This window comes from Tachypleus tridentatus, chromosome 12 (genome assembly GCF_004210375.1).
Source record: "Tachypleus tridentatus isolate NWPU-2018 chromosome 12, ASM421037v1, whole genome shotgun sequence".
NCBI lineage: Eukaryota > Metazoa > Arthropoda > Merostomata > Xiphosura > Limulidae > Tachypleus > Tachypleus tridentatus.
Genome location: NC_134836.1, coordinates 37224175 through 37244248, shown reverse-complemented (window position 1 = coordinate 37244248; position 20074 = coordinate 37224175). Strand labels below are relative to the sequence as shown.

Below are 20074 nucleotides of genomic sequence, written 5' to 3'. Positions count from 1 at the left end.
AAGTAATTTTTGAGGATACATTGCTACTGACTGATACCTTAGTCTTTATTAAAAATAAGTCTCTGCAAAATATCAAAATGTAACCAGCATGTTACTCTTCATTTTGTCACAAATAAATTTACTAATGTAGTGTATAAATACTCCATATCTTACTCTCCCAAAGTATGTATTTCATAGCAACAAAATTTTTAAATTTTCAAAGTTTTAATATTCAAACACATATTGAAATTGGTTAAAATCATGTGCAAAAATTGAATCCAAGGTGTTACTTATTTGTAGCTTAATCATTTAAGAAACTTATTTGCTATTTTGTAAAACATTGTATAATGTTTGACCTTATGAATCAGGATGCCTTTATGACTATCACTTGGAATGTGTATCTCCCACACTTCGCTGCCTGTATGTTTGTTTTTAGTGGTCATCTGAAGAGTATATGTGCTTAGTGATTGAAGTATTGGCACTTCTTTGAAAGAGATTCAGTTTGGCCTATTTCTGCTCTGAAGTTTGTTTATGTCTTGGTATTTTTTGTCCCTTCTGCTTATCATATGGATTAGTTTTATTTAGCCATTAAATACAATTTACTATAATTTTCTCCTTTTTTTTTTTCATTTGTATGCATTAGAGCACCACGATAATCATAACACACTTAGTTTTCTTCATAAAATAAAGCATTTTTGCTATTCAAAGTTCAAAACCATGGCTTACCTCATTCAACTGAAGTGCAACAAATCATGACACTTTTCATCTAATGCATTAAGTCTACAAAACTCTTTTGTAGAAATTAGATAACTGTGCACCAGTAAATTCTTGAATTATTATACTGAGTTATTTTTTCGTTAAAAGTTTTACCATTGCTTTTCTCTGGATATGATAAACATAGAGCATTTGTATTGCAACTTCCATAAAGCAATATCACTGTTAAGTATTATGACTGTTTAGTATATTATTCAATTGTGATTCTTAAGTAAACTGTGTCAATGCAGTAATTTTGCATTTTTGTTAAATTTTAACAATAGTCATAAAGTAACAAGTGAAGAAACTCATTCAGTCACCAGTTTAATTAGCTCTGTTTAATGTAACTGAAAAAAATTCAATTGACATTTATAAAGCTAAGTGTGAAGCTTCAGATATATTTATATGTTGTAACAACTGTAATTTATGCATACATCACAGCTTTTAGCAGTATTGAGAAAAGAAAGGTTTAACTTATTGAACTCTTGAATATATTGTAACAGACAGTTAGAAATAAATCATCTTAAAATCAAGTTGAGAATGCTTCTTAAGAAATGGAAAATTAAATTTCTTAATTATGTCAAAAAAGTTTTATTTAAAAATTCTCTTTTAGGATCATGGAGATACCCTTCTAGTACTTCTAACTGTTCTATCCACCATCAGCCTAGGTTTGAAACTATCTCAAAGTGTGACCATCCTGACTCTGAAAGACAAAATCTGGTTCTCAATGTCAGGCATAAACTTCCAGGTACAGTTGAATTTGAGAAATTTGGCAAATACAAGTTTCTATACTTATTGAAAGAATTAGTAGTCCTTTTATCCCTAAAAAATATACCTATTTTACATTATTGCTTTATAATATTGTTCATAACATTAATAAATTACAACTAAATATATTTGGTTTTTCTTTTTTGATAAAGCATCAATATTTCACTAGTATTAACAGAAAAATCTGACAATAAAATATATTGTACAATAAAGAGTAACCCTTTAGCAATATCTAGGTCATGCTTGAAAATCAAAAATAGCATCCTGAAAAATAATTTCTGTAATTAATAATGAAGCATTAATTAGAGAGGATATTTTTCAATATTTTTTGTATTTAAGCAAAAAAAGGATAAAAAGACATTACTAAAGATATGAATTTTATGTGTTTTTGTTAGTTTTTTTTGTGTGGAATGTGTTTATTGCAGTACTTATTAAAGTATGAACTAAATAATCACAAACTCAGTAAACCTTACTGCAAGTAACTTATTTTGTCTCATGACAGAATAAGTATTTCATTGTTGATATTAAAATATAAACATTATGTTGAAATTTATTGAGTACTTATATAAGTTGTTAGCTGTGTTGTAAACAAAGAGATTGTATATTAAATAAGTATTCATTCACTGAGGAAGCTTTAATGAGTTATCTGTCACTATTCCAACATGTTTATTTCCTTTTGTTCTTTATTTTAAGTTTATTTGTCTTAGCAACAAAATTGTGCTGCATCTACTATTGGAATAAACCTGAAATTTATGTCTTAAAGCCCTCAAAGTTATTGCTAAGCACTAGAGAACTGTTTACTTTCTATTGCTTGGCAGAATTATGAATTTTATTAACTTTCTGTTAGTGTACAGTTTAACCAGAGGAATTTCTAAGTAAAATATACTAAATTATTATGCAGTATGATTACAAATCTCAGTATAATTAATCATTTTAAAACACCTTTACACATTACAGTGCTTTATTTTCTGGCATTTTTCTTTTATGTGTGATTTATACTTGTAGCTATTCACTTTCTTCAACAACAAATGCATATGATTGTAAAAACAAAACTGAAACTTTCCTGTAACTGAATTGTAAATTTGAAGACATCTTGCTCAAAATCATGTTTTGATATCCATGGTGGGCAGAACACAGATAGCTTTTTTTTTCTCCTTTTTTTTGATAAACAACAAACACAAAAGTGAGTTTCAGTTTTTCTGTTGTTTGGTTATGGAAGTATTTTTTTTTATTCAAAACAATGCTTTTCTTAAAAATGTATTCACTGTTTCCACTGTTTGTAGGTGTAAAATATATTCCTACAGCTTATGTCTGACAAAACAAACAAGCTTTCTTCCTTTCCATAAAACATGATATTCAATATTTATTTGTATCTAATTTAATGTAAGATAACTGTTTATTAGAACTTCTAAGAAAGGAGCTTCACATAGTATATTCTGATTGCTTGTATAACCTTCTTATGAATTATTGAAATATTTAAGTTTTTCTTTAAAGTTCTTCCATGTTCATAATATATATATATTGTTTTTCACTTTAGCACTTACAGAGATAGAACAAAATCGTCACATTAAACCTGCTGCAAGTATGATGTATCAAGGATTTTTAATGAGCAAAATGCATGTCCACGTGGATGGTGATGAATGATTTAAATACAGATGTATTTTGATTTGTTTCTTCAATACAGGTATGCTTTTAATAATAACTAAATGTGATTTCCTTGTCTATTTTCAAAGCATGTCTTTGTGAGTTTTTATCTCTCTTAAATTACCTGTTTTCCTTTAAACTGCTTATATATTTGTGTATTTAAAATAACATTTGTATCATCAAAGTATTTATTCCATTTTGATGAAAAGCAAATACAGGAATGCATGCTACATTTGCAAACTATAGAAATTGCGAAAAGAATATCTTAGAACTTGAGACCTCACCAAATTAAGTATCATTTCCAGCCATGCAGTTATCCAAGTGAAGACGAGAAGCAATTTATCATTTTGGAAAGTTTGTCAGATTCATAGCTGAAACTAACATTAAACTACCAGAAATTGAGGATACCTTGTGAGCTGTTTATATGTACTTCTCATGCCAGTGCATGCTTATATTTGATAACTAGATTTAATATTTCACTTTAAGTCGTTTATAGGTGACATAAACTGTATTGCACCTTTCATGTTTAAAATAATTATATGAGCATGTTACAAAGTTTATGGAAAAATACATTTTATAACTTGTGAAAGTTTAACAGCAACACTAATTTTTTGTATAATTAAATACAATTATTTCTCTTTCACAGATTTCAGAACATATCTACTTCATGGAGTTCACACTTTTTTGATTAATTGTTTTCATTATAAACGTGATGACCACATCATGAGTGTAAAATGTAATATTTTCACGAAAATAGCCAGATAAAATAATGATGCTGAGCAAACTAAGCAAAATAAATTTAGAAACCTGCCCATTCGTACTGGTTTAGTCATTCATGTAAAAATTAGTATAGCCGTTGTAGTCTTCATTTAAATACACAAAATATAAGATATATATACGTACATATATTTTGGGCTGGCAAAGAGGAAGGAACATTATTCATAAAATTATTTTATTTTAACTTCACATTTGATTTCAAAATTGTCAGTATTTTGTTTGTCATATATAATTTAAATTCATATTTGACAAAATTAACTGTCATATATAATAAAATATTGACAATGCAAAAATGTTTTCCCCCAAAACATATATTGATGCTCCTTGTCACTCCAGGGTTGACTTCCTTGATATATATATCTATTATTGTAATGGTCAATTTTTGTCTGTCCTGAAAATATATATACACACACACACACACACGCACATCTTCAGGTGTACTTCATTTAAGCAGATCTAAACAAAAGGCAGATGTAGTATCTTGTAGTATCTACAAGGTTATAAAAAATAATATTTTTACAAGAATAAATGTAGTAAGAAAAACAACCACAAAGTTACAAAAATATAAAGTTAATTACTTATCTAATTCTGACGTAAGAGGAGCGTCGTTTTCAAAAGTATACAATATACATGGAATCTAGTCAGGTAATTAACTTCATATTTTAGTAAATTTGTGTTTGTTTTCCCACGCATAATTGTGCATATAACGCTTTTCTCATGTATATAGCTTTTCTCGTTCAGTGCTGCCCTATATATGTAAAATGTTTTCGCATATCACAAGCCTTGTACTCCCACATACCCACGATTATTAAGATTCGGCCGCATCTCGCACCGAAATCATCAGTCATCATGCGAAAACCTTTAGCAATAAGGGTGTGACACATCTTGATACACGAGACTCCCTCTATTTTATGTTGTACTCAAGACGTGTTCATATTGTGCTCTTGTCACGTGTTTTTCTTTTAATTTTCTCATACTAAGTGGAGGGATCATTTGTATCTTTTACTACTGTTTTTTTAGACCTTTCGATATGTATAGGTAGGATTCAGAGGGAATGTCATCATGATTCCAGACTTTCATTCAGAATTTTATTCAAGTACTATTTTATGAATGTATGTCAATAAACTTAGTATCAAACTGTAAATTTCATTTCAACTTTTTAGTATTAAAAGTTAGTTAATTTTTAATTTGAAGTAAATATAAAAAATTAGCTAACTATCGATTGTTTTATGTCACATTGGTGTGTCATCTTCTGGGTTTGGTCAGATTACATTTAATGATGGCCACAATACAACGTCTATAGTTTTATAGGAATTACAAATTCAAATGACCGATATTTGCAAGCTAGAATATAAAAAATAACCTTTTATATTTGCTGATATATTATAATATTTATAGAATCCACCATTTTGGCTCCACCCATTAACTCATCATATGATAATACTTGTTTATTTATGTATAATTTTGTATACCTGTAAATAGCGCTTTTTCATATTTAAGTATATATAAAAAAATGAAGAAAAGAAGCTTTTTCATGAAAAGTTCCAAAATTTCACCGTGTTCTCACCTGACGCAATATCTAGACTTTGTTTCTTGCTTTTGGTGTCTACTGCTGAGTGACGTTTTTGAAGCAACCATTATTACGTACTTTTGTAGGTCAAAACATGGAAGGGACTGTCCAGCAAGTTTAACAACAACAAAAAGCGCTCAAATGGTTTTTATCGTCAACAAAGCTATGGTTGGGGTGACAATAAAATTTATCTCCGAAAACCCTTGTTCACATTCGTTGGAAGAAATGAAAATAGTATATAGAGCGGGATTCAGATGTTGCAGTTATCTGGAACCATCTTTTTGATGAAATACTGACAAATTCAACGAATCGTATCTGTTTCATTCAGCTGGAATCTTATTGATAAGTTTCTGACCTTCAACTTGCTGAATGTTAAATGAGCATCAATGTTTTTATCAAGCACACATGCACATTGTGCTATATCGCCATCTTCAATATCATGGAATATTTTTTGATCGTTTTTTTCAAGATTCTGTAAAAAGCTTCCAAGTTAATTTGAGAATGCTTTTTGCAATCTCTGTTGTGATTGGCTCGGCATGGCCAGGTGAGTTAAGGCGTTCGACTCGTAATCTGAGGGTCGCGGGTTCGAATCCCCGTCGCACCAAACATGCTCGGCCTTTCAGCCGTGGAGGCGTATAAAGTAACGATCAATCCCACTATTCGTTGATAAAAGAGTAGCCCAAGATTTGGCGATGGGTGGTGATGACTAGCTGCCTTCCCTGTAGTTTTACACTGCTAAATGAGGGACGGCTAGCGCAGATAGTCCTCGAGTAGCTTTGGGCGAAATTCCAAAAAATAAAATAAACAAAAAACAAACTTCGTTGTGAAGTGAAACTCTAGTGGAGATTTTCTGCAACTTTTGTGGCATTTTGGTACTATGGATCAGGAATCAGTTGTTCTTCTTTAAAAATCTATACAACAGATTTAATATTTTGATCTGCATTGTACAAGTCCAAATCATGCTGTTGTAAGTCCAAACTCTATTCAAATTATTCTTGGAGAAACTTACACATCAATCCTAGATCAAATATAAATTCTGTGCTTGTAATTTTTTGCTGTAAGCCCTCGTATGTATATTGCTCTTCTCTTTATCTCTTATTGATTCATTATTTGCTTCTTTCATATGTCACGCCAATGCTTTATAGTTTTACCAAACAGTTTGAGAGTTTGCAACAGTTTGGTATATAAATAGTTATATGTAATAACCGTTAATATAAATTGTATTTTTTGTATATTAAAATATATTTTTGTTAAGAATGAAAACTGTGTGTATCAATTTTGTTAGCATATATCATAAATTTAATACACGTTGACATTAAATTAATTTCTAAAATAAAATTAAAACTTCCGGCTGTTTGAAATTTTAATACATGCTGTACGTAACACAATAAATAGAAGACTCGTCTGAGATAAATTATAATACGTTACATCAAGATGTAATAAAAACGATATAAACTCCCAGTCACAGTAAAAGCAAAATATAGCAGAAGAGAAACACACATCTGGTCAAACTGGTATCACTTGACTGGGCATGTCAGATCAAAACAACTTATATCTGAGACCTACATGCATGTATATACATGTATATGCATATAACTTAGCTGAAAAGCTTCTGTGCCATTAACGATATCACTCCTCTTCATCCATTATGTGATATTATATGTTTTACAAATGTACAGTCTTGTTCTGCATACTGGTCAACTCGGCTTATGGCCACCTGTTTTCCAGTTCCAAGCAGTCTTTGAACTCAGTATTACATCCACCGCGGCATGCTCTCGCCTCCCACTGCTCAGGTGAAATCTATCAATCAGTGTGGTCACTACCGTACATCAACTGATAGCAATCATGTCTTGTAAGTGTTAGATTCAGTTACCATATATGCTTCCTATTAATGGCATGCCGTCCTAACAGATGCCTCTCGCCTCATACTCCACTTATGATGACATAATCACGTATACACAATCAAACAAACAGTACTTTTTCACACTTCTTTAAATTTTGTCATTTGTAACTGTTCTAGTTCCACTTCTCTTTGGTCTTTTTATGAAGAAAAGGTTTGTTCAAAGGGTAAAATTAATATATTTGTTTACTTAACTCTTTCAAGTTTGGTCATCTTTCCCTCCATTTTGCAGTATGAAAAATGGTGCCTTTAAGCTATAACGGTGCTTACTGTCGTAAGAAGAAGCTCTGTTTATAAGTTTATAATCAATCAAAGGCTCTACATTTTCTCTACGTAATTATGTTAGGCTTTCTAATTTATTTTTCAGAGAAATGCTCTTATATTAATGGAAAGATCGAAACATTATGATAAGTGATATTTTCCGAAGAGAAATTAGATTTTTTAGACCCAAATACAGCATAGTTAGGAAGCCTGTTAAACTGTGATATATTTTAGTGGTATCGGTATAATAATTCATAATTTTTGGCATCGAAAATGCATATATAAACTCCACAGAAAAATAAGTTGACTACATCGACATGTAAGCCCCCAGTGGCACAGCGTTATGTCTCTAGTCTTACAGTGCTAGAAACGAGGTTTTCATACCGGTGGTGAAACGTTGTGTTTAACTTCAAACAAACTTTGTAAGAAGTGGAAATCATTGTTTTCCAAATAGTTTTCATTTACTGTTTTATGTTTCAAGAAAAATGACTGAAATTTAAATATTTATTTGTAAATAATGTTAGTATATTGATGACTATATACGCTATTCCATACATAACAGAAGTTCCAAATACACTGTATAACTTTTATCTTGTTTCAGAGTATTTACAGTGAAACAGTGTTCAAAGGTCAATAAAACAAAAATTAATAAATATAAATGGTGTATACTGTTACGAGATTCGGAATAAATATTCGTGTTTTCCTGTTACAAGTTGCAGTTATCCTAAAAAAAAAAAAAAAAAAGTGATTTGCATTTATTTCCTGCGAGGTCAGTGAAATCGTCAAACACCATATAGTGTTAGCAAGGTAAACTAACAGAATAAATATAAAGTTTTACACTAAAAACTTTGATGATTACCTAGAAGGACATAGAAATATGCAAATTAAACTTGACAATTTTCAAATAATGAAAAGTATTTTAATCTTACAATCAAAAGTAGTTTGAGTGTTAAGTAGTCAAAATTCTGAACGAAAATATTCTGGGGAAAATCTTCAATGAAAACTCTCAATTTAAAAACTTGAAATTTTGTGTATGAAAGCCTTGTAATGTTTACTAATAATCTGCCAGAAGATATGCAGACATTATCAGAAAGTATAGTATTATTACTCTTATGGCTAATTTCATGGTATATTTCAAGCTGATTGGATGGCATCTTGCACTTATTCGTGGGTTTTCAATTATAACTTTCCTTCGTTATTTTTATTTCAATAATTTTTCAAATTCTCATTTTTATGATGGACACAGGTTTTAGCTATCGGGTGCTTGACTGAAGTTTTTTAGCTTTTATTCGTAAAGAGATTGAACATACTTTGAATCAATCTTCTTTTCAGCCATGGTGGTGTTATTTATATGGCGGTCAATCCCACTATTCGTTGATAAAAGAGTAGCCCAAGAGTTGATGGTGGCTGTTGATGACTAGCTGCTTTTCCTCTAGTTTTACACTGCTAAATTAGTAACGGCTACCGCAGATAGCCTTTGAGTAGCTTTGCGCGAAACTCAAAACAAACCAAACCAAACCTTGCCTCGTCTGCAAAATCTATTAGGCCTAATTTATTTTTTTTATACACGATTTCTGAGGATTTATCCATTTCCTTGATTTCTTACAATACTGTTTCTTTCTTATTACATGTCCCTCGCTGATACACTGGCAAGTATACAGATTTATAATGCTAAAATCAGGTGTTCGATTCATCTTGTTGGGCTCAGCAGATAGTCTAATGTTGCTTTGCTATAAGAAACACACACACACACACACCTTAATACATGATACCCCTTCCTTCCACTATTTTGTTTTTCCTCCTGTTACTTAGTTGTGAGCTGGTGCAAGCATGCCTCACCCTCCTCAATACCAATTTGTATTGACTTACTATCACGCAGATTATCTATTACTTGATCCTTAGGGAGGACTGACCCTGGCAATTCTATCTGTTTATCCAAGACCCAGTTTTCCCACCTTCTACTTGTATGGAGAGATTGAGCTAAGGAGAACAAATGCACCAATGCATAAGTAGGGGAGAGAATATATCCTCCTCAAAATCTCTCGGTAGATTGATGGATTGCCTCAGAAAGAAGATGCATGGTTTCTTTTCTGTTAGGATATCATGGAAGGGGATGCTGTCTTGTCCCAGGCTAGTTTATGGTCCACTTAACTTGAGGACTTATGGATGTCTCCTTTTTTCCAATGATCTGTCTTTGGGAATATTCCTAAAACTTTGGAATCAGTGAGGCAGTATTCAACCCTATTATCCTTAGTTGCTTGTTTTTCTTACCCTTGGCCCTTACAATCCTCCTACTCCTATTCCACCTCTGACACTCTCCCATTCTTGTCCTGTTCCTCCCATTAGGAGGTTTGAGTGTTTTTGCCTCAGCAGAGTGACTAGCTTGTAAGGTATGGTCCACATGGAACTTGTTTGACTAATTTTGTTCTTGTTCCCCTCTAGCGGGAAGTTTATACCAATCAGACTTGTCATACAATTCCTTTTTCAATCCCTGTTGTCTTCTATATCCATATCTTTTTTTTATTATCTCAGAATTCCACTACCAGTTAATGTCTGTTAGAGACAGTACAGACTTTTCTATTACGGTGAGTTATCAAGTCTATCAGTCATTCTTTCACAGGCTGTTTTTATTCTCCCATAAAAACATGGGACTGATAGCCTGTGATAGATCTATCCCACTTCAATCAGCTTCTGTATTTCCCTGTTTTACAGTATAATCTTTTTTCACTCTAAGGCGAGCTTTCTCTCCGGGATTTTGATCGCCTATCTACACATTTCTATATTTCCTCAGTGCAGACACTCTTTTTCTTTTGTCCATCATGGGGTTTTGTATAAGTTTTGCATCTTACCCTTGCAGCTTGCTTCAGTTTTTATGTCTCTTGTCAGATGGTCAAAGCTTTTGCTTAACTTATGTATGCTTGGGGGTTATTTTTCCATCTCTAAATGGATGACTGGTTTCTATTAGCTCATTCCAAATTGAAGTATTCTTGTCGCACTCATCTTATTCTGTCAGAACATGCTCATGTAGGTTGTATTATAAAGTTGAAGAAGTTTTTCCTGTCCCCTACCCAATATCTGGTCCACTTGAGGGTCTTTTTGAACTTCCATCTTAGTTGAGCTAAACCCTCTCTTCGACTCCATTCAGTGACGTTTTCAGTTCTCCACACGCTTGATGCTCTCTCTCTTACTACTTTCGAGATCCTTTCATATTTTGTAATATGGGCTTCTCTGGAAGCACTTGTCCTTTTGGAATAGGCACATGCACAGTTTTTTCAGTGGACCCGACATGACAAATGAAATCTTACTCGATACATCCCTTGAATTTTCCATCACCCTTCTTCTTTCTTTCGTTGACGATCTGCATTGGTCGTTGAACTAGGTTTACACATTGTATGGTGCACCATTTCCTCCTCCCAACCTGGATTTGCATTTTTTCACAGATTCTTTCCTACATAGCTGGGGCAAGAGCAATAAACAGAAGCATTTTATATAATAGTCTACACCTGAACAATCTTACCATATCAAACCTTTGGAGCTTCTAGCAGTACGACAGACTTTGGATAACTTACTTTCTATAGTCAGGAATCAATTTGACACAATGTATTTCAACAATTCCACAGTAATAGCTTATATCAACCCTCAAGGTGGGACCTATTCTTGTTCCCTTTGAAGTTTGTGGATATGTTATTTTGAGCCCATACACTTAAGATAAGTCATGTGGTGCCTCATGTTCTGGATGCTTTTATTTTAACCTTATAACAGATCATCTTTCTTCCTTTCACTTCATCTTATCTAGATCAACCTTAGTTACCAGTATTCGATTCACACACTTCTACATTCAGTCTTCATGCCTGGCATTTATCAGATACTTGATAAGGAGATCCACATAGTAACAGCAGCAACTTCCTTTTCAGCGTGTTCCATTTGCCATTTCTCAGTGGCAGTTTATCAGTGTTAGCAGAATGTCTTCTGCTATTAGTCTTCTAGTTGGAAGTTTTTAACATCTCGATCTACCATACATCTTATTACAAGTTTCGTCATTTGGCTGTTCAATCATTAGACTTCTGTCTCGTCCATATCTGGATATTTAGCAACTTTATTCCACAACTTCTGCTTTTCCTGGCTTTTAAGACCTACTAGTTGAATGGTCCTTCCAGATTTGGATGTCAATACGGTCTTCCATTGCCTTACTCTTTCTATGTTTAAACCTTTTTCTTCCATTTCTTTGTTTAACTTGTTTCTTAGGACCTATTTTCTACTCCTAATAATCTATGGAGATCATCAGACTTGTATAATTGCCATCAATGTCTCATGCACTTTATACCATTCCTCATATATTATCCATCATCTGGATTGATCTTTCCATCCCAATCCTTCGACAGCTTGTAAAGTTAATTCTTCATTCTCGCCGATTTACCTTCCTTCCATCTTTCACTTTTATTCCCGATCTAGTCCCAATAGGCTCCTATGTTCTGTACATGCTCTTTATTGGTACACATTGCTTGCATATCTTCCTTCCGTGATTCTTTTTTCTGCCTTTTCATTCCCTGGCAAACTTTCTCCTGCAACACTTACAACTTTGGTTCAGCGTTTGATTCAATTTAATTCTTTCTTGTCCTCTTCTGGACAAAGAGTTTACCTGGTACAGAAGTGGTGCAGCTTCTCACGTGTTATTCTTTTACTAAGGAGATCATCAGTATAAGGTGCTCTTTGGATGCTTCATTTTTATCTCTTGCACAGATCCCTTCATCTTTTCAATGTAAGATTGTAGCTGTATATAAGATGGGAAGTATTGTATCATATCGGAAGTCATGATTTTTCTCCACGGAAGGTATATTTCTATATAGCACACTTCCCACCCATTCTCCCCACTGAAAATTACTGCTTACTTTTTTGCTTGGACTCGAAATGATAGCGCGGTATAATCGAATAGAGGGAGTCACATGCATTAGGAAGGTGTGTCGCTCTCCTATTGGTGGATGGTTTTCGCATAATGGTTTGCGTAGGAGATGCAGTTGAATCACGATAATCGTGGGAGAATGAGAAAACAAGGTTTGTGGCACGTGAAAAAATATTTGGCATATAGAGAGCAGCACTGAACGAGAATAGCAAAATAAGTGAAAGGAAGTGGTACCTGTCGTAAACGTATTTTCAGTATAACTTAGTGAACGTTTTGTACAATGATATATTAAATGCGTATAAAAAGTGTTAAAAAGGTCTAATGTTATGCTTTAAAATAACATTACAAGTGTATTTATTGATTGTATTAAGTATGGTCAATTTTAGCTCTCACTAAACTACAGTAAAAACATACACAAGTTTGCAGCATTAAATTATCTTTTTTATGTATAATGTAAACCATTCTTGATATAGACTTACCTAATATTAGGCCTAAGATAAATGGACTTGAATATTTCGGTGTTTGCGTTTATAATTCTTTCGCATTATTCTATAAATCCTGTATTTAAATAAGTATACTGAAATAAAGATACCAATTTCACAGAAAATGTTTTTCAGGGCTCTACTTGTATACGCATATATAATAGTAAACTTACTACCTACCAATGTTGTCCCTGTTTTGAGCTGAAACATTTTATCCATTTGTTCCATGCAAAGTATGAATGCTAAGTATTGCATTTACTGTTATTTTATTTGGTTTAGCTTTATATATTTTGCTACTGATCTTCCTGCTTAGTTTAGCATCATTTACAGCACTAGGGAGTTAGACTGAAGTGTTTATCCATTTGCTTATCTTATCTTAACTGCAATAATTCATATCGAAGTTAAGTAATTGTATAATTTCATTCAGTGTAATAGTAACATATGATTAAACATTTTTGTCTTTGCCTAATGTTTAGTCATATACTAACATGTTATTATTTTTAAACATCTTTTTAACTGAATATTCATCACTATATTTTCTTTCACAGTTGTTTCTGTATTATACAGACGTTGGATACGATAATTTTCATGTATTTTTGCTTTGATCTTTCCTCTTAGGGGAGCAGGAGAGGAATGTACCTACACTCTCGAGCCATGTTTATGATAAACCTTTTACTTTTTAAATTATTGTTATTCAAATTTGAAATATGTAGATAAATAAATGTGAATATTTCGAAATCCTGAAGAATTGTGGATTTGAAATTCAAAGTGTGTGGACGTTCTTTACAACTTTATAACAAAACTAGATCGATTACAATAATTCCATGTTATAAATGTTCTTGGTATTACCAGATATGTTTCAAGGCTAAAATACAATTAACATTTGTACACAACAATGGGTTTTCAGAAAGTATCATGATATTAATATAAATTACTTTAGTTTTTGGAATACGGCCTCTTCATTTTCAATATTGACATATCGTACGATTCAGAAGTACAGAAGATGTGCACTCTGTATTGGCATAATATTAATTTGTTCGCAGTGGCGGATGTAAGGTTGTGTGGGCTCTACGTCCCACGTAATTTTACATAGAATAAAATTATCAATTCAAACCATGAATCCTGGGGCTTAGCCTCCTCTAGTCCCTATCCAAATACGCCATTCGTAATATAGATATATTAAAAACCAATTCAGATACATTTATACTGTTCACTAGAAAATCATTTTTGGTTAATTTTCATGATGGTGACACATTAATGTGATGAAAATTATTCATATTTTGTGTTCTCGTTTTCTTTTCTTGTTAAACCTTATTTTTAGGCTTGTTTGTGGTTTCGTGCAAAATATATCTCTAGAGATCTTGAGTGTACTATACTAAAACGATGTTTTATAGTCCATATCAGTAATTCGTGTCAGATTAAATCTCACGACTGTGTATATCTTGGTAAGAGCCCTACGTGTTGTGTAAGGCGCTTCATAAAGCTGTGATGTCTAAGACACACCACTCCTTACATGATTTCTATAATCCACTAATGTCTCAATACAACTGTTTCTCAGCACCCATTTCAAGAATCTGATCATACAGAAATCCATAGGCTCTTCTTGCAGTGACTTGACCAGCTTGTGTCTTTCTGTGGGAAAGTATGAATACCCATTTCTTTCATCAGCTTCTTGAAACTCGTGATGTTTCAATAAAAGATGTGAATGGAAATATATATCTCAGTAAGTCCCTATGTTGGCCTCACATCCAGATGGTGGTTATTTTCCATTGTAATAAGTAATATTGTATGACACGTGGAAGGAATACCTGATCAGAACACCTATACTCGTATATAATCTGAATGTGTGAATATTTTACTTATGTAAGAGCTGTTACACACCTTTCCCAAAAGCGTTCAATTTTCTGTAGTATCACACTGCCTATGTAAAGCACACTAGTATCGTAATGTAGTTCTGATACATACAGTTTCACCAGCTCATTATATCAGCTGTGGTTGTCACTTGACTTGTTAGTTTGGGAATTTAAAATCGTTTTAATGTAACTTATTTAACTCTCTCTATTTGGTTTATTTACCTCACAGAAATAGACTCGGCATGGCCAGGTGGGTTAAGGCGTGAGACTCGTAATCTGTTGGTATTCGTTGGTAAAAGAGTAGCCCAAGAGTTGGTGGTGGGTGGTGATGACCAGCCGCCTTCCCTCTAGTCTTACACTGTTAAATTAGGAACGACTAGCGCAGATAGCCTTTGAATAGCTTTGCGCGAAATTCAAAACAAACCAAGCAAAACAGAAAAAAGGAATATTTATCTCGAACGAAATGATGTACATCTTTCTCTCGCACGGTAATAGAAATCATTTTTATAATAAATGCTACCTGATTTACTTAGATCAATGCTTAGTAAATATATAATTTTTTTAATTTAATGTATACTTGTTTCTATCTTTGAATGAAGTGCACACATTTGAAGATAAATTCGTTTACTTAAAACATTTTAAGTATTTCGAAGTGGTTTATAAACATTAGAGGTCGCTTTATTTAATTAACACTTGTTAATTTTATTCGATTATCATATCTTTGTCTTTAATAGTATTTGTTTATTTACTAATGATTTGATGCAATATTTTTCATTTAATTTAAATGTTTAAATAAGTGACACAAAAACAAATTATTATCGTTTACATTTATTTCAGAATCGGCCTGGCATGGCTAGGTTGGCTAAGGTGTTCGACTCGTAATCCGAGGGTCATTATTTCCAATCCCCGTCGCACCAAATATGCTCGCCCTTTAAGCTGTGGGGGCGTTATAATGTGACGGTCAATCCCACTATTCGTTGATAAAAAAGTATCCCAAGAGTTGGCAGTTGGTGGTGATGACCAGCTGTCTTCCCTCTAATCTCACACCTCTAAATTAGGGACGGCTAGCGCTGATAGCTCTCGTGTGGCTATGAGCGAAATTAAAAAGAAACAACAAATATTTTAGAATCATGTTTCTTGAAATCCTCGCGAAAGGTTTGTGTATATGATACAATTTTACGTTTTGAATAACAGTTTAAATATCTATGTTCTGTTTTCTTCGAGAAATAGGGTTTATTTGTAATTGTTTTTTAAACTATTCTTCTCTAAAATATTTGTTCTAATTGGATATTCATATTCTTCTGAAATTGATCGTTATTACTGGCGTTTATTACCTTTTGTTTTTGTTCCGGAATTAATATACTTATGTTCATGTTTAGAGGCCTAAAGTCAAAACAACAATCACTGGATCATACCAGGCCTAGCAAATAGGAAGTAACGTTATTTGTGTTTGAAACCATATTTCTGTAATACCAGTTTGTCGATTTATATTAGTAGCAATCGCATATCGTAAAACCCCTTGTAAAAAGGTTAGATGCATCGTTTCCTACACCAGGGGTATTTGGTTGTTTGTTTTTGAATTTCGCACAAAGCTACTCGAGAACTATCTGTGCTCGCCGTCCCTACTTTAGCAGTGTAAGACTAGAGGGAAGGCAGCTAGTCATCACTACCCACCGCCAACTCTTGGGCTACTCTTTTACCAACGAATAGTGGGATTGACCATAACATAATAGACGCCCCCACGGCTGAAAGGGCGAGCATGTTTGGCGCGAAGGGGATGCGAACCCGCAAGCCACAGATTACGAGTCGCACGCATTAACACGCTTGGCCATGCCGAGCCTATCTGCTCTAGCCGTCCCTAATTTAACAGTGTAAGACTAGAGGGAAGACAGCTAGTCATCATCATCCATTGCTAACTCTTGGGCTACTCTTTTACTAACGAATAGTGGGATTGACTGTCACATTCTAACGCCCCCACAGCTGAAAGGGCGAGTATGTTTGGGGCGACTCTCAAATTACGAGCCGAACGCCTTAACCCATCTGGCCATGCAGGGCGTCCCTATTCCCCAGAAATAGAGTAGTTTTTAACATAGTTAATGCACCAACAAGAACTATGCATTTTTGTTTTGAGCGTTTTGAGGATTTATATGTTTAACAAAGTTATTTTGTAGGATTAATATGAATTAAATCGAATAAAATCTATTTCTCAACTTTTATATGACAACACTGCTTACACTCAATGAGTTTTCTCTTGGCCTTTTCTTTTTGAATTGCCAATCGTGAGTCTAGTAATTTAATCTGAAAGTCCACACAAACATTCTGTTGAACTTCTCCGTTCCGTCAAAGAACAGTAAGGTCCTCGCCTCCAGCCAAGAATGATAAGTGGCAATATGTGACCAGCCTCCCAACAATATACACATTATTACTACTGCATAGAGTTATGGTGGTCGCTTTATCATGTGTAAGAAAGTAAGTGCTCTTTCTATGTGTGCTGAGTTTATATTGCTACATTAGGACCTTTCCTTTGCTTGTTTATCGTTAACATAAACTCAACGTATAAACTAAATATTGTTTATTCTTATAAATTCCATATGTCGTGAAATCGTATTTCGTATTTGCCCGTAATGTTACAAAGTATCTCTTTTTAGTGCTTCGTAACAGCAAGTTATGTTACTCATACACTACACCTCTCTCCGTTACGAAGAAGTGTCAGCAGATAATTTAAACAGCTACGCCATTATACTCCAGGTAGGCCCTGCATGGCCAGGTGGGTTAAGGCGTTCGACTCGTAATCTGAGGGTCGTGGGTTGGAATCCCGGTCGCACCAAACATTCTCGCCTTTTCAGTCGTGGGAGTGTTATAATGTGACGATCAATCCCACTATTCGTTGGTAAAAGAGTAGCCCAAGAGTTGGCGGTGGGTAGTGATGACTAGCTGCCTTCCCTCTAGTCTTACACTGCTAAAGTAGGGACGGCGAGCACAGATAGTTCTCGAGTAGCTTTGTGCGAAATTCAAAAACAAACAAATAAATACCCCTGGTGTACGAAACGATGCATCTGACATTTTTACAAGGGGTTGTACAATATGCGATTGCTACTAATATAAATCGATTCTACATTTGCCATTTTGTTACGTTTGTTACACTTTATAAGAATAAGCAATTTGCAATTGACAAAAAAGCTATTATTAAGGCTTACAGAAGAAAACTGTAAAATTATATCCCGAAGAGTAACTTTCGAAGTCACGAAACCGCTAGAAGAAATTAATAAAGGAGAGGAAAACATACTGTAATATTCCAGTATTTTTATATATTAATAACAAGTTCGACCTGTAATTCAAATATGTTATCTAAGTTTTGAAAAAAAATATATTTAAATTTTGAAATCTGTAAAGAACTTTAACATAGAGAAACCGTGTTGGTTCTTCAATAATTTATTATAGAAATATCAAAACATAATTTAAAATGGAATCAGTTTCATAGAGCGATCTTTGTAATGTGAGTCACTCGCCACACAGTAACCACAAGCGTTACTATCCGTACAGTTTCAGAAAACTGCCTTTAAATGGAGAGTTTCACGCATCGTTCAATGTAGCGTGCATTAAGCTGTACAGTTCCACAAAACTGCTGTGAAATATGCACGGTTTCACAGAGCAGTCAGAATCGTGTGTCTATTCTTAAGCTGTTATGAAAAGAAAAAGCCATATTTCGAGTTCGGATTGCAAAAAACACATTCAATATAAGCACTTTTGTAATCCTCTTTCAAGATAAATCTTGTAGTATTTATATTAATACTGGTTAAATTATGTGTATTACTGATAATGTATGTTTGAATAAAAATATAGGCCTGGCATCGCCAAGCGTGTTAAGGCGTGCGCTTCGTAATCTGTGGGTCGCGGGTTCGTGCCCGAGTCGCGCCAAACATGCTCGCCCTCCCAGCCGTGGGGGCGTTATAATGTGACGGTCAATCCAGCTATTCGTTGGTAAAAGAGTAGCCCAAGAGTTGGCGGTGGGTGGTGATGACTAGCTGCCTTCCCTCTAGTCTTACACTGCTAAATTAGGGACGGCCTGCACAGATAGCCCTCGTGTAGGTTTGTGCGAAATTCAAAAACAAACAAAATAAAAACATTCGTTTCGAAATTACTTTAATATATTATACTCTTCTCAAGTTTTAGACTACTATAGTTTGTAAGTCGTTCTTCCGCAGCTGTATAGCTTACTATATTTAAAAATTATTCCAAAAATATATATATATTTATATATTCAATTGTTTGAGGCTCCCCGCTAGTACAGCGGTATGTCTCCGGATTTACAACGCTAAAATCAGGGTTTCGATTCCCCTCGGTGGGCTGAGCAGATAGTCCTTTGTGGCTTTGCTATACGAAAAAACACTTATTTGAGCTTGTCCAAAACTGAATTTCTAAAATTTTGCATGTACCAGTGTATCTAATTGGTGCCGTCCGTAAAGAAGGTATACCAGAGCAAAATTGATGAAAACAACAGATTTATCTCAAAGTAAATAATTAATTATTCAGCTCGTTATGTTTTTGTTTTGAGTGATTATGTATGTATGTGTTGTGTATTGCGTATTTTAATTTTAGTTATTTTGGCAACAAAACCAGAGATGACGTTGTTGCTTTAGTGTAAAGCTACAAAATGGCTTTTTTGCGCTCTGTTCATTGCAGGGAATCGAACCATGAATCTTAGAATTTTAATTCTATTGACTTACGGCTGACTCACCAGACAAAAAAGGCAATAACATTAATCTACCAGGTCACAGACAATTTTCAAATCAGTCCATTTTGCGTTATACTAGTTACATTAAGTATTTTTCACATAAATTATGGGTTTTGTTTTTTATACTCAGACCCTAATGCTAGAAAACCTATCCATGCATTGAAGATAGCTTGTTCTCTCTACAATACTTCCATAAAATACTTATCTAAGTTTTAAAATGCAAACGTCAAGGTTAATAAATGTTGTAGAGTTACGTATACAAGCCTATAACGCTATAAAAGAAGTCAAAGTATGATTTGTCTAATTTTGAAATGGTTTACCATAGGCTGTGTCAGATTAAGTATGTTTTGTAAATTAGTGTATATATTGATATATTATTGTTTAAGTTTTGGGTTCTCTACTAAATGTTCCTGAGATCAAACTCAATGTAGAAGCAATAACCTCATCCCACT

General features: G+C 33.6%; 1 protein-coding gene across 1 annotated transcript in view; it reads left to right on the top strand.

The window, feature by feature from the left end:
• Nucleotides 1–13776, top strand: part of LOC143235863 (cell adhesion molecule Dscam1-like) — a 185382-nt gene extending 171606 nt beyond the window's left edge. Inside the window, 3 exon segments of the mRNA XM_076474104.1 lie at nt 1346–1480; nt 3038–3184; nt 13653–13776. Of these exon segments, the coding sequence (XP_076330219.1) occupies nt 1346–1480; nt 3038–3144 (242 nt within the window). The 3' untranslated portion in view covers nt 3145–3184; nt 13653–13776.
• Nucleotides 13777–20074: the final 6298 nt, after the last annotated feature.